The sequence below is a fragment of the Metopolophium dirhodum genome, chromosome 2 (genome assembly GCF_019925205.1).
Source record: "Metopolophium dirhodum isolate CAU chromosome 2, ASM1992520v1, whole genome shotgun sequence".
Lineage (NCBI taxonomy): Eukaryota > Metazoa > Arthropoda > Insecta > Hemiptera > Aphididae > Metopolophium > Metopolophium dirhodum.
Genome location: NC_083561.1, coordinates 9269246 through 9284947, shown reverse-complemented (window position 1 = coordinate 9284947; position 15702 = coordinate 9269246). Strand labels below are relative to the sequence as shown.

General features: G+C 26.4%; 1 protein-coding gene across 1 annotated transcript in view; it reads right to left on the bottom strand.

The window, feature by feature from the left end:
- The window catches only part of LOC132937955 (probable serine/threonine-protein kinase nek3), a 249940-nt gene extending 238256 nt beyond the window's left edge, over positions 1 to 11684 (bottom strand). The window contains exons 1-2 of the mRNA XM_061004593.1: positions 11128 to 11684; positions 417 to 462 (exon numbers count right to left, since the gene is read on the bottom strand). Of these exons, the coding sequence (XP_060860576.1) occupies positions 417 to 462; positions 11128 to 11355 (274 nt within the window). The 5' untranslated portion in view covers positions 11356 to 11684. The remainder of the gene's footprint in view (positions 1 to 416; positions 463 to 11127) is intronic.
- Positions 11685 to 15702: the final 4018 nt, after the last annotated feature.

The following is a 15702-nucleotide window of genomic DNA, read 5'->3' as shown; positions in this document are numbered from 1 at the left end:
AAAATTGAGTTCAGTGTCATTATAAAATAATGATAGATAATTGACCATAAATAAAATTATAATGTTTCGTTAGACAAATTGTATTTATGATACTAATAAGTATTAACGTTTCGAAAAGTACACATACTGCCCTATTAAATGCCAGCATAACATATTTGACCCTTTAAAAAACAAACATTTAACCTTTCCTGAATAAAACGGTATTAAAGGTTGAAATCATCAGTGGTTGTAAATATCAGTAAACATTTTGAGTGGAAAATATAAAAACCAGGAATGCATTTCCATTATAATATTTGCCCGATGGGCGATAATTGGTTAATAAACCCATCCTGATTAATTAAAATATATGGTTACACAGTGCCTTTTCATTACACAAATCAAAATATAAAAATATATAAACAAAATAACTAACTCACCTGCAGCTGGTGATAGTTTTGTCATAACGCCCCATCTGTGTCTCCACTGTAACAGGAAAATATTATAATAATTTAACATTCTATGTTATATGTATCATGAATAACCATAAATAATGTAAATGAAAAAATAGCATCAATATTTATATATTGATGCTTAATATATTAAATGTAATGTAGGTACCGATATAATATGACATGTCAAAAATATAAAAAACTGGGTAGGTATTTTTTTACTGACTTTTTAAAATTATACAAGAAAAATTATTTATGGCACATGCGACACGTATTTTGATTGAAAAATTCACTTGACACACGTACACACAACTATAAACGAACTTTAGGGAATGTTAAGAATTCTAAAAATATGAATAATATTTTCATCTTTCAAGCATAATACATCTTGTACTCTGTAGGATTGAAGACAATTTGTTCGACTTGAAAATAATGCCTCAACTATTCCATATTTTACAAGTTTGTATTATTCGTAGTTGAAGAAACTAGTTTAATTAAGTTTAACTTTAATGCATTGTTAATGTTATTATATTCATATTAAACATTTCATTTTAACCAATAAGTACACCGTACACCGAGTAGGTAATTAAATACCTAGATTTGTATGTAATAAAAAATAAATAAATAAATAAACACTATTGTAAAACCACTAGCGAGGGATCTCCGCTCAGAATCTAATATTATTATATCATATATTATGTTATATGTATATAATGGCATATATCAGTAACTAATAGTTACCATTCAATGAACGATGTAAGTATGTCACACAAAATTGCCATATTAATATTATCTAAAAGTATATTATGTACTTAATTTAATTAAATTTCTAAAAAAAATTAAGATTTCACAGATTTTATAGTATATACTATACCAGGTATATAACATTAGCAAAAATCAACACTATATTAATATAATGTTATTAAATATTGTTAACTATAAATAAATTGTATCAGTTAAAGATTTATCGTACAAGGTTTTATACAAAATGTGATTTAATTTAATATAGTATAATGAGTAAAATATTTTGATTTATGTCCAAGTTTAATAATAATAATAAATATTCACAGTAATGTCAAAAATGACAGTTTCTTTATACATTAAGGTCATATCTCACAAACAGTTGGAGATATAAAAAAAAATTATAATACAAAAGTTGTCGTTAATTTATTATTTCAGTTTCATTAAATTTACTAATTTTAACAAATTTAAATTTGGCCAATGGCTTACGAAAAAAGTACAAAATTTACAAAAATTTTGAAAAATATTAAAAATTCAATTTTAAAGTTAAAATAGACATAGGTTAACTTTTTCTAATGTATTCAATATTATGTTGTGTAGTACTATAATTCATTTTTTGTACCTATGTGGCACATACACTGTTTTAGGTGATGAGATTAAAAAAAGTTGAAATTTATTTTTTATCATCGACGGTTATAATTATACCTATTCCATATAGATTTTTAAAACTAAACAATTTCATTTTGTTTAGTGGAATATTGTTCATAAACCTATCGTATATTTATTGTTTGTACTAGAATAGTATAATTACTGTAATTTTATCTTAGCCAACTATATGAATTATTAACAAAATAAACTTAGTTAATTTCTATACATGTATTATTATTTTTCATATTATTTAAACAATAATTAGAATGATACCTATAGAGGTACATAATTTAATTGGATTGTTTAAGTTTGGTACATATAACAATTTGGATGAAATAAAATATTACATATTTAATATAATATATTAAAATTAATAGAAAACTTTTAAAAAATATTTAAAATATTTGGGTTTATATTCGAAGTTTGAAGAATAGATGTTCTTTGATAAATATCCCTAAAATAAGGCATTTTGATACCTGACTATATCAGGTTCAGGCGTGATCGAGATGAGTATATTAGTGGCAAAATAGGTGAAACCAATATATTCAACTAAAAAAAGTGAGGTAGGTACGTCACAAAAACAAAACCTAACCAGAAAAAGTCACGATGGTGATGAATGACACACAAGTACACGACTGTATGATAAATAAACGTATTAAAAAAAAAAAATAATATCGATTATTTAATTAGATTTATTGTTTTTATATAATACCTATGTATCATGTACATAGTATACATATTAAGATATTATGTCCGTTGTGTTATAATAGGTGTATGATATAATTGTATACGTATAATATATCATCGTATTACATAATGATAATATTATACCTGAAACGGCAACCGAAACTACAACGGCTCGTTGTACGGGTATTTAATTCGAACCCCATCCGACCGACTGTGTCATCGTTACAACCCATCTAATACCCGTCAACCACACCCCGCGGAGTTCCGGTGCTGCAGTCCGCCCGCGCAACTCGAGTGCGGGAGAAATCGGTAAACGACAATGAATGAGCAACGCGCCAGTATTGGCAGTGACCCGCGCGCAGGAGCCAAAGACACTATATTCCACCCTAAACTTTTCGTCCGAAAGAATGGCAATGGCGATCTGCATAATAATAATAATAATAATAATGTTGTGCGCGATGCACCCGAACGTGTAACTATTAAATTATATAATATTACGCTCCGGCGATTCGCACTGCAGGAAAACGCACGTGCGAAAACGAACACTATGTATACGAATACTGCAGACACTGCACCTATAGATGTACAAATAATTATTAGTGGTGTTTACAAAATTTGTAAATAGGTGTATGGATATTGCATTCGTGATGTAGTATAAAAATGAAATGGTTCGCCGTCCGACGATGAACATAGTCTGCCGCAATAATAATCATTTCATTCATACCTTTCAAAATATCGAGTGTTATAGATACCCATTGAGTATTGACCCGATGAACGCCGTTACACATCATTATTATTATTATTATTGTTATTAATATTATGCAGTATGTATAATGAATATTTAAACGAACTCATTAGAATATCGCAATTCGCAGTAGCAGTGTAGCACCCAATCTTTGAAATTAAATATACCTGGTATAGGTAGTAATAACTATAAATTATTAATAATAATAGACACCGTACTAATACCCGATCCGAATAGATTGTGAAAGTGTTTCTCGATATCGATCATAATAAAATTCATCAATACAATAATACGTACGTTTAATAAACTCTTAAATTTTATTTTTATCGGTTGTAGTATGGGTAGGTCATACTATGTCATACTTATTATGAATATTTCATTAGATTAGAATACTATATGTAAGTACCTACAACCCACGTAATAGGATTGATAATATATTGCTTATATTGCATACAATATAATATTCCCAATGCTAATAGATATTGACTAGGTATTGTCATTTATTGGTAATTTGTATAACCACGAAGACGAAGTGAAACTAATTAATACTAATTTAGTGGTCAAACTAAACCAGATAATATTTTTTTTTAAGTAATTAGGCTTAGATACGTTTGAATTTATGTTATAACACTATGTTCATAACAAATCTAATCCTTAAAACATTTAAACATTAAAGTAATATAATATTGAACTAAGAAAAAAAAATTAAAGATTAGGTAAACCTAGATATTAGTGGATGGTCGAATAAAATGTTATCTTACTACACCTGAACAAAATGTCTTGTGCACCACTGAAATATTGTATCTAACCTACCTACGTATATATTATTATACATTTCCAGAGTTCAAAAAAGATAAATTTTAAATACAGAGAAATATATAACCACTATTTTGTACTCGGTATAATATGCCATTTTATCAGTAGTTTCGTAGAGCTACCAGAGCCTCGTTATACCAATGGAAAAACTTACGGTTAAAAAATATGAAAAATTCTGGCATCTACATTTCAACCATTTCAATTAAGTTTGTGTAGTATTTAAAACATTTCTTAAAATAATCAAAGATTAAGTTAATTTTAAATTTCTTGATAATAATTTATTATAATTCATAATATACACATTAGTTATAGATGGATAATGTACCTAATTCTATACGAATAACCCTTTATTTATTACTGGCGTAGTGGAGTTTGTTGGTTTTTTTTAGTTGCTGAAAATATACTTAAAGTAATTTTATGAATGCATCATTTTAGTTTTCTTAAATCATTGAGTTCGTAATGTTTAAAGTTAAAATATTATTATAAAGACATTAACACAACCCAAATCAATAATGATAAAATTTGACTAAATTTGATTAAAACCCGACAGTCATATTTTAAACAATAATAATTTATGTAAAATGATCAATCGTTGAGTTACGATCAATATAAAGTAAAATACGACAAAAGAATTCCTAAGAGTTAGTTCCGGTATAATCGAAAGTGTAGCCAGTGTAGGTAAGTGAGTAAGGTCAAGTGAAACCAAGTAAAAGGTCATTAAGTGTCGCGAGAGATACTGAGCGCAAATGGCATACTTGATCCAAGGATAAAGGGTCCGTCAAAGTTGGAAATAGAAATAGAACATTTTATCACAATAAAAATAATTTACATATTTTATTATATTGTTACCTGTATAATATTCTGATTGAAAATATTAACTCAAGTTTATTATACGGATTAAAATTAATTATGATAATTTATATTATTTGATTAATACCTACCCAATTTATAATTTTTTGTAGATTTTATTTTATTTTTAAAATAAATTAATCAATATATTATTCAATTAATTTAGCTACTAACTAGCTAAAGTACGTATTATTTAGGCCCTAAATTTTAGGGTGATTGTAAATTCCACCGATTGTATCTTTAATATATGTAAATTCCACTAATACGAATTTATTACCTGTAAAAAACGTATAAATTCCACTGGTACACATTTTTGACCAGTAAAATAATCGTAAGGTCCACTGATATTGTTTTTTAACCAATTTTATTTTTAAATTCTAGATTAAAACTTAAGTTTATTATAATAACACATATTTTCTTTCCCAATTTAAAGCTAAAATGAAATACAAAGCTCTTTAGTTAATTTCATGGATTATAACTTTTATAGCTTGAATTGCTGATGTTTTTGATTATTATCATAATAATTGTAGATTATGATAGTACCTAATCAATTTTAAAAAGTTGATATTTTTTCTGATAATGCGCACAAAGCGTATGTCTACATTTTCCAAAGTATAATCATAGTTCTTGGCAAAATTGGTTTTGATAATTTGATTTATTTATTTCTTATTGCACGAATATAACTGTGCATTAAAATTTGGATTTGATTTTTTTATTATATCGGTGGAACTTGCATTAATTTAGTATTGGTAGGGTTTACATTTATTTTTTCGGGTCAAAAAATGTACCAGTGGAATTTATATGCACCCAATATTTGTTATTATTATTTATTAGATAAGTTATGGTAAACCTGGTGCCCTAATATTATACTTCTACATACTCTTTTTTGTATCATATCTTATCTATTTTGTAAAATCAGTTAAATATTATATATTATGTTATTATCCTGTATACAGAATAGATATTGGCTAAATTTGTTTTAATTATTAATGTAGGGTAATATTATGTATATTGAATGTACGTCTCGAATGTTTATAATGGAGTTAAACTATTATTGTAATCCTGAAAGTGTCGCATTATAGACTTAATAGTTAATATAATATTAAATTAAATACAAATTATCTATATTTTACGATCATGCCGATTTTGAGGAATTCCATGCATAATCCGGATATTAAAATTTCCAACACGACAGTAAATCGATTTTCACATCGTAGAAATACATTTTCACGATTAATGCGTTTCTGAAGGTTCAAACACGTAAAACTACGTTAAAATAATGTAATTACCTGTCAATCTACCTGTTCACCTATCATAGATGCATCATCAAATCTGTTGTTTAATAAAAGTTAACAGGCCTTCAGACACCTAAGTATCTATATAGTTATAGTAATATATTATCATATAATTTAACTACGAAAATATTATAACTTTTGGCATTTGTTAAAAACAAATTTAGTTTAAATCCCGATAAGCATTTTACTACATCTATTCTGTACCTATACTTTGGTACCTACTTATACAATTTTAATATTATGTATTAGATATAGGTACACTTATAATTTATACATATTATATTTTTGTACTCTTCATAACAATTATATCGTAATAGTAGTTAGTAGCAGTTACCTAAATACAAAAGCTTATGTTAAGTCTTCAAACTCTAGAATATTTTAATATAAATTATAATTCACCTGTCGTTTTCCTGATTAATAAGTTATAATAATATTCTTATTTAATATATTTAATATTCCATGGTTGTTTGAGTAATAATTTAAACTGCCTTTTGTCAATATTTTTCATAGTAGGTAAATGGAGGGTTTTTGGACTTTCGTCGATAATGTTATTTAAAAAAAAAACAACAACATGCAAAATCGTTATTTATTTTTACAGCTACCACTTTTATGGACCTGTAAAACGCTCTTCTTTTTACATTTTATTCCTTTAAGGTTAAAAAAAAATACGAATCTTACAATAAAAAATAGAAATAAGCGTTTTTGAATCTTTTGAGTGTGTATAATTTTTTAGTGTCCAAACCATTTTTAACATTGTCATTATTGTTCATAAACATAACCTTTTGATATTTAATCATTTTATGTTATTCGTTTGAGACACATCAATTAAACTAATATAAATACCAGTTAAATAGTTAAATCATAATTTGGATAAAATTAAATACAGAAATACAGTGATCGTTGACTGATTTATTAAGTTATAACTTTATATTCATTATATATGTACAATGAAATAATGAATACCTTTAACTAAAACGTAATACAACATAATATTCGGTGATTTAATTATATTTGTATTTAAAATATTAAATATGGTTCTTTCACCTGTAGGCACCAACATTATATAATATTCTTTTTTCAAATGAAAATTATGATTTTTTTTTTTTTTGATTCATGCTTTGGTTGATTATATTACATATGATTTTATAATTTGTTTGAACGGAATCACGTTATAACTTTAACACATAAGAGTATTTGATAATAATATAGATACTCTGATGTAAACAAGCATATCTTTTGTATAGGAAATATATTCACCAACCTCATAGTATTTTTACCCGACCGTGAAAAAATATTTTTTTTTTTTTTAATGCACAAGCCACAAAGAGAAAAAAAGCCTATGCAAAAATCCTTTAAAAAAACATGCGTACGTGCAAATATTATATTGTTTGGGTTTTACAACCAAATGGATTTTTATCATCTGACTTCAATTTTTTTAATTTGAATGTTTTCTATAGATATAGTATGGTGTATCAACTAATGAAACACTCTGTTAAAAAGAGTTGTTGGAAAATATATAATATTACATATATAATGCCAGTGTATAATTGTATACATAGGTACCCATACTATAAATATATAATAATAATGCACTCAAGAAAAACTTATAATTTATTGTAATGCGCACAAAACACTGTACTGCATAAGATTTGATGACTAATGTTTCCCCGACCATTACACACTTAAAGCTATGTTGTATAATATAAAAATTTACATTATATGATAAAAAAGGACTATATTCAAGGACCGATAAAATATTAAAATTTATAACCCATCGCAGAGCGTATTAAAAAAATCATTATTATTCAGCAATTTGTTTACATACATTGTATTGAATTCTATGAATATGCAAAAAATGATTCTACAGCGAATGTTGTTTATTGACAAAAATCGATCAAACGCGTTTATTGTCTGAAAAATATAAAAATAAAATGACTGATTGACTTATAATTAATTTTAAAATTTGTTTAAATATTCTTAAAAATAATTTAAATCTCCATCTTACATAAATTAAGCAATTATTTTTTAATAATTCGGTGAGTTGTTAAATTTTATTTTTGTTATAAGTTATTTATACAAATTATTTAATTTTTTTACTAAAAAAAACATTAATGACAAATGAATAATTTAATCGGATAAACATAAAGTATAAATCAACAAAACTAATTGACATTGTTGTTCATATAAAATTAACATTTTTATTGTATTTGCATATAATATCATTATTATGTAATACCATAGTAAGAGATTTCATATAGCTAACAAACAGCTAGGTATTGACAAGTAGAAGTAGAATGTCATAAAATGTAAAAACAATTTGTTACATCATGAAAGTGACATAATTAATAATATTATATTATTATATTACAATACGTTATATGATGTTATACATATTAACGCCAAGACTTATTCGGAATTAATTGGTTACGTTTTGACCCCTTGTTTACTCGAAATTTTCATAGGACAAATCGCTTTGTTTGCTTGTGCACGCACCAAAACCGACGGAAACTAATACTGTGAGTAACTTTGTGTACATAACTGGAAAAAGAGAACGAGGAGATCTCTCTTATTATGTACCTGCTGAACAAGACGATACGTACTTACATAAAAACCGTTTGTGGATTACCTTCGGGATATTTATTATTATTACCATTGTTGACTGAGAAAAGACGAAAAAATAAACACTGTGGGGAAAAGTTGTTGTCATCAGCTTAAATATTGATCAATATAATAACGTCGGATGGTCTGACGATTCGCGAACAATCTTTCTAAGTTTTAATATCTTAATGAAAAACCTACCTTACCAGTTACCAGTAAGCAGTAGCCAGTAGGTACATTTTTAATAAATATTATTTTTAAAAAATCAAAAAATTATATTAATGTATACTGTTTAGCATTGAAATTAAACAAAAATATACATCTATAACTAAAATTATATTCCTTAGACATTATTTAGTACTCCGATGTCACGGAGCGTGTTTGTTCTATTCTTAGTTAAATACACAAAATATTTTCTTTTATACCGAGAAAAACAAAAAAACAAATTAGGAAATGAAAAAATCAATGCATTTTATAATATAATATAGGTAAACTAAAATATGCTGAAATTGGAGATGGCTATACTGACCGTATTTTAAAAATTATAAATCAATGACATTGGAATAATTTCTAATACAATTCATAGTGAAGATCAGATTACCTAAAAATATGTTACATTTCCCAACGTAATTTTACTGTTTTTCAGAATATTACTGTCGATAGAACTCCTGGGAAATTCATAAGATACCGTAATAAAAGTTAAATTTATGATCAATTTCCCAAACTATTCACAAGCTTGAATAATAATTGTTAAGCTATTTTAATGATCCAATAATTATTCTTGCCTACCTAATCCTGCCATTCAAAAACCAACAGTTTCCTTCTTCAATACAAAACCTATAGGCAGTAGCTTTACATATTCGTTAAAACAACACCTTAAGGCTTAAATAGTCAATGTAAATAGGAATATGAAGGTAAAATCATATACAGTAAATACATACAACTATAGAGGTATTTAATATTTTTTGAATAAATTAATTCATAATATACAAATAATATTGTGGTTAAATGTCATAGGTACCTACTTCATGAAACAAAATTAACTTTATAAAATAGTCATAAATATTTTTGGATGTGGATATGTTATATGTAACAGAACAATTGAAATTTAAATAAACTTCAGTCTTCGGTTATTATTACAGTTATAATTTTTTATTCAATAATTCTTCTTGCCGATCTTATTAATATTATAAGTATTTAAAACTTTTTTTTTATGTTCTAAGCAATATTATTTTTAGTATATTTTATTAGTTAGTAAGGACATATTAATAAAAATAGCTTCAAATATTAGGTTTTCTAAATAAAATTGAATTTTAAAACTCTTTTGAAAATATTTATTGATGTCTGGCAAGATATTTTTTTACATCCGTTCATAATGTATAGAACTCCAGAAATGCTTTTTATAACATTTTTTTACCGTTATTTTACAACATGTGATATCCAATATGCATCTTTATAATACCAATAGATTATTCATAGCTTTTAAACAAACCATTTTTTTTTTAATTTTGAAAGCCTTAATATTTGAAAACCTATTGAAATTCTCGTTCTAAAACAATTTTGTTTTCGGATTTTATACAGTCAACTTTTAAAATGTTATTAATTCTCAGTAATTTTTAGATTCGTAGTGGAATGAGGAAGCTCTTGGTGTAAAACGAACCATAAAAGTAATGCATGCACTTTTCTTTGGTGGATATATTTTGGGCCATAAAAGAGCTCAAAAGTTTTATACAACACCTTTTTAGATTGGAAACTGAACACGAACGGAACTTTATAAAGGTAATTGAATTTCATAGTAGTTAAAAATAACCATTGGAAATTTTAACTAAGAACTATTTTTTTAACAATATTTATATAATCTGAGCTACGATTAAAATTATTTTTTGATTTAAAATATAAATAAATATCCATTAAAATCTAGTAACAGTAGTTTTTATTGTTTAAATTATATTAAAAATTAAAAAAAAAATTTAATTTAAAATTTAAAACTCCATATGGAACCTTGCTTAGATTATAGATATTTAAATGTTCGATTGAATTTTAGATTTTAATACCGGTGAGCTCACGATAGACTCATATTAAAGACAAATAGACATATTCAAAACAGCTCGCTCTCTATTTATTTTTTATCTTGAACACTTATATACTTACTATATTATTTATGCATGTAAAAATATTATAATATTTACTATTTTATTTTATTTTATTACAATTTAGTCCATAGTATATTATAATGACATGGCGAATATCAAGGGGTGCAAGCGGATCGTCATGCCCCCCCTTCCCGCGGGTATTACGTCATTGCCTTAAGTCTACTTACTTTCTTGTTGTCCCTGAATTTTAACCAACCATCTAAAATTGTTTGGTCTGGCGAACTCGGTATTTCAGTTAATAACTCCAACGTTTCTTCACCTTCCGACTCCGTGGCGGAAGAATGATCACCACAATACGACCGAGCTGGAGAACCGTATACCCTGTCTAACATTTTTAAGCTCCTAGCTGGTGACCCGTAACTCCTGGCAGGCGAATTATAGCTGCTGTCGGTCATTTCGAGAAAAAAAAATATCACCAAATTTAAATTTAAAAAACACTAAAAAATCCACCAAGCACACACACACACACACACGCGCGCGAGCACGCACGCAAATGACCGCACGATCAAGACTCTCTACGAATTTTCTCAACACTAAATCACTACATAAACACTCTGAGATGAAATCGGAAAAAATATATACAATTTATAGAATAATCACGCACGATAATAATGCGGAAAAGCTAACAAAACTATGCTACGACGTCGACACGAAAAACACGAACTTTCGCCGGCCACTGAGTATTGCGATGTACGGACGTACGCGGCTGCCGGTGACGCGCGCGGAAATGCCGTGGCCTAGTCGATCCCTTTTCAGCCCGAAACATCATAACCTCCAACACGGAACGCATGGCGATGGGCGCTCCTCGCGGTCACCGGCGACATGGTGGCGTGACGGTATTGTGGTAAAACAAAAAAAAAAAAAAAACCAAAAAAACCTCCTTACATATACATATTATCGGGACGCGATAGGGCTGAGAGACTCTAGTCGTTGAGTTATTACCGGCGGCCTAATCCATTAATTAATAGCTGCCATAAGAGGGAAAATTGGGTTATTTATCAAAACGCACTCGGTCCCTGTGGTGTTGATACTACTGTTCGGGACCCGGGAGACATAAGGTACATTTTTTCCCTTATTTTTCACCAACTATGACCGCTTAAAACCCGATCAATCCGCCGGACGACAGCGCAAAAATTTGGCGCACGATTTAACTAGACATTTTCGGGCTATAACTACAGCATATTATTATTATTATACTTATTTAGACCCATCCCTGCGTTATATTGACAGGCCGTGTATGTATATATTGTATATAATATATATATAGCTACGCGGATCCTTTAATTTTAACGTTGAATACAATTCAATTTAATTGTCATTGATACAATACCAAACTACATTGTTTTTGGTTCTGTCAGCCAATTAGTGTACTTCTGTGACATTTAGGTAATACCATAATAATCATACATAATATATGACATCAGAGCTATATATGTGCACAGTTATTATAAACTAACGAAAAGCCGTAATCGTAGTATAATATTATATGTTTCAGAAGATGAACGGACTTAATAATATTATTGATACTTTCCGCCGTAATGGTTTATAATTTTATACCGTTTCATCAAATTTGTATGCAACTTTCGCATTAATCTTACAAACAGAACGAAATATAAATTTAGATACGGACATATTTCTGAGTAACACGAGCTCACAAGTATATTTATTCTGATGATATACTGTTCAAAAAGATTATGTTTATTTACTTAGTTTTTAAAAGCACTTGCCTTTGATATTATTATTTTCAAGTTTAAAAATATTAAGGTAAAAAAGGAAATTTGAACTCAAGAATAATTTACATCTTATTTACCTAATATATACTACCTACACAAGTAGTAACAACTGTTCATACGCAATAAAAATTAAAACACATTTATTGTAATATATTAATATAAAATTATGTAGCTCTGGTGTAAATTATAATATTATAATTTTGATTTTTAATAAAGAAAATGTTGAATTGATCAGAAAATGAGTAAAATATATTTTTAATTGATTTAGTTAATTCTTTTTTGTGCATTATTAAAAAGTAACATATTACATTAAAAATTCATAAAATTTAAAAACTGAACTATTTAATTTAAAATTCTATGGCTAAATTCAAAACTTACACAATTCTAGTAACTATATTTCAGGTTGAATAAAAATGAAAATAAGTTTTTTGGAAATAAACTGATACTTGCCAGATTTTTTATCACTTATCAATATAAAATATAATAATTAGTAATTATGTACTTATATTGATTAATTAACTGTATAAATAAAAACATAAAGCTAAAACTTATTTTAGCTGGAATAAACTGAAAATTGTATGAATTGTATACGATTTATATTATATTATTGTAATATATTCATGCAGAATTAATACAAAAAATATTTATTTCGTTTTTCATTATTTTACCCTGCCATGTTTATATTATAATGGATGCTGGATACGTGAGAAAGTCATATTTTGCTTATTAAAAATAATAAAATTCATTTTACACTAGAGATTTAATCCTACATAATTTGCAGAAATGTTCTCGAAATGTAACGTGACTTTTTAGAAATGAACCATTTCAATCAGATAACCTTATGTAGGTAGTATATAGTAATATTATAATAGTATACATATTACATGATATACTTACTGTATTATTATGGTATGTTATAAATTCTAATAGAATATACGCTTGAAATTATTACGTATTATGCTCATCGTCATGTATATTACTAAATAATGATATCTATGTATTATAATGTAGGTATATAAACTAATCCTTTCAGAGTCAACAAAGTGAAAATATCAGCTTTCAATCTATAATTGGTTCGTGATATCCAAGTACAAATAATTAACCGTTTTTTAAAACCATATAATTATATTACAGTAGGTATACTTACGTTTAAAATATTTTAATTAATAATACCTTTTCATTCTTAATTTCAATAAATATTCAATAGGTATTGTAATTTATATGTGCCTAACTAATTCTTGGTGAAAATATGTGTTTTTTATCTTTAAAGGAACTTTGAAGAAAAAAATTTCCTAAATTGAGAAATCATCAATAACTTCTAAGCTATTAATGAATATATATTATATATATTTCGATATTAAAGTGTCGGATACTCGGATAGTACAATTTAATAATATAATATATATATAGGTACATATAACATTTGAACATTAAAGATTCTAACAACGTACCGTTAACAATTATAGAGGTATTGTGTTACGACTTACGAGCGTGTAATATATTTAATAATAATTCAAAAGTCTATACCTTCGTATATTAGTTTTTAAACTAAACGCGCAATATTGTATTTTTCAAGTTAATAGAAATAGGTATAGCTAACAACCGTATATTTAATGATAAATAAAATATTGTATAATAATATATAAATAAATGAATATTAATTTTTCATAGTATTTATATACCATAATACGCAAGTATATATATATATTTACTATGTATTTACTACATATAATTTTAAGTACCTATTGCTTCAATATTATAGGATTTAAAATTTTACCATGCATACATTTAATTAGTATAATGAATAATAATGAACAGCACACTACTACCCTATAAACGTTTGTCATAAAATGTTTACAGTGCAAAAAAAAAAATGTACATCCGTTATCTTGTATTATTTTCAGAAATATATGATTGCCAGACGTCTTGCTCTAGAATTGTGATTTATGATATTTCTTATACACTTTAGACTTGCCCATATCCTGTATGAAACGTATAAATTAGTTCCCCGAGGTCGGTAGGCAGCGGCAACGGCCGTCATTTGAAGCGTTAATGTACCATGATGAACTGTGAGAGTTATGACGAAGATACACAGAGCAAAAAAAAATTATGCTTGTATACAGAGGTCGGCAAATTCTAATTAAATAAAATATATTATACTAACTATATTGTTATGTTTTGTGCTTGCGAAAATCAATTGTGCGATACATTTTATTGTTTAATAATATTCCATAGTAAACTTCGGCTATTACGATTACTATTATGGTACTTTGAAATTCAAACGACACATGCTGTATTTATATACAATATAAATTATACATAAATATTTATATTTTTTTATTTGTTTTACAATTGTAATACCTATTTAACTTATTTAATAACCAAATTCATTTATTTTTAATAATTAAAATAACATACAAATAGAAATTTATATTTTCTTCAAATCGTAAGTAGTATCTATACGTACTTTATTAATATAGACTTGCTTAAATCGTTTATAATATTATTGGTAGGTACCTTCTGTCATTGTTCAGTGTAAAATAAAATTGGAAATTTAAAATTTGAATACTACATGAATACTAAAATACATATTATAAAAGTACATTTAAAAGAGCAATTTTATTTTTTATATTATAGGTACACCATTTTTAAATGAAAAGTTAGAAGTACCTATGATAAGTTGATATACATATTTTGATTATTATTCTTTTAGGTATTTAATTAATCATATATAACTAAGAATAATAATGTTATAAATTGATAAACAAAGTCGTTAAATAATGTAAGTACATGAATACGAATTAAACATTGTTCTAACCCGATGACTTCACAATATATGCAACAGAAATTAATGTTATACAGTTTGAAAGTGTTAATCTTGTTTTAATACTTTTATTCAATAACTTTAAATAATAAAAAAAAACGTTATAATAATTAGTCTGTCTTATTTAACAATAAACAGTTATTTTACACTTATCTTACATATATATCATAATAAATAATTATTAA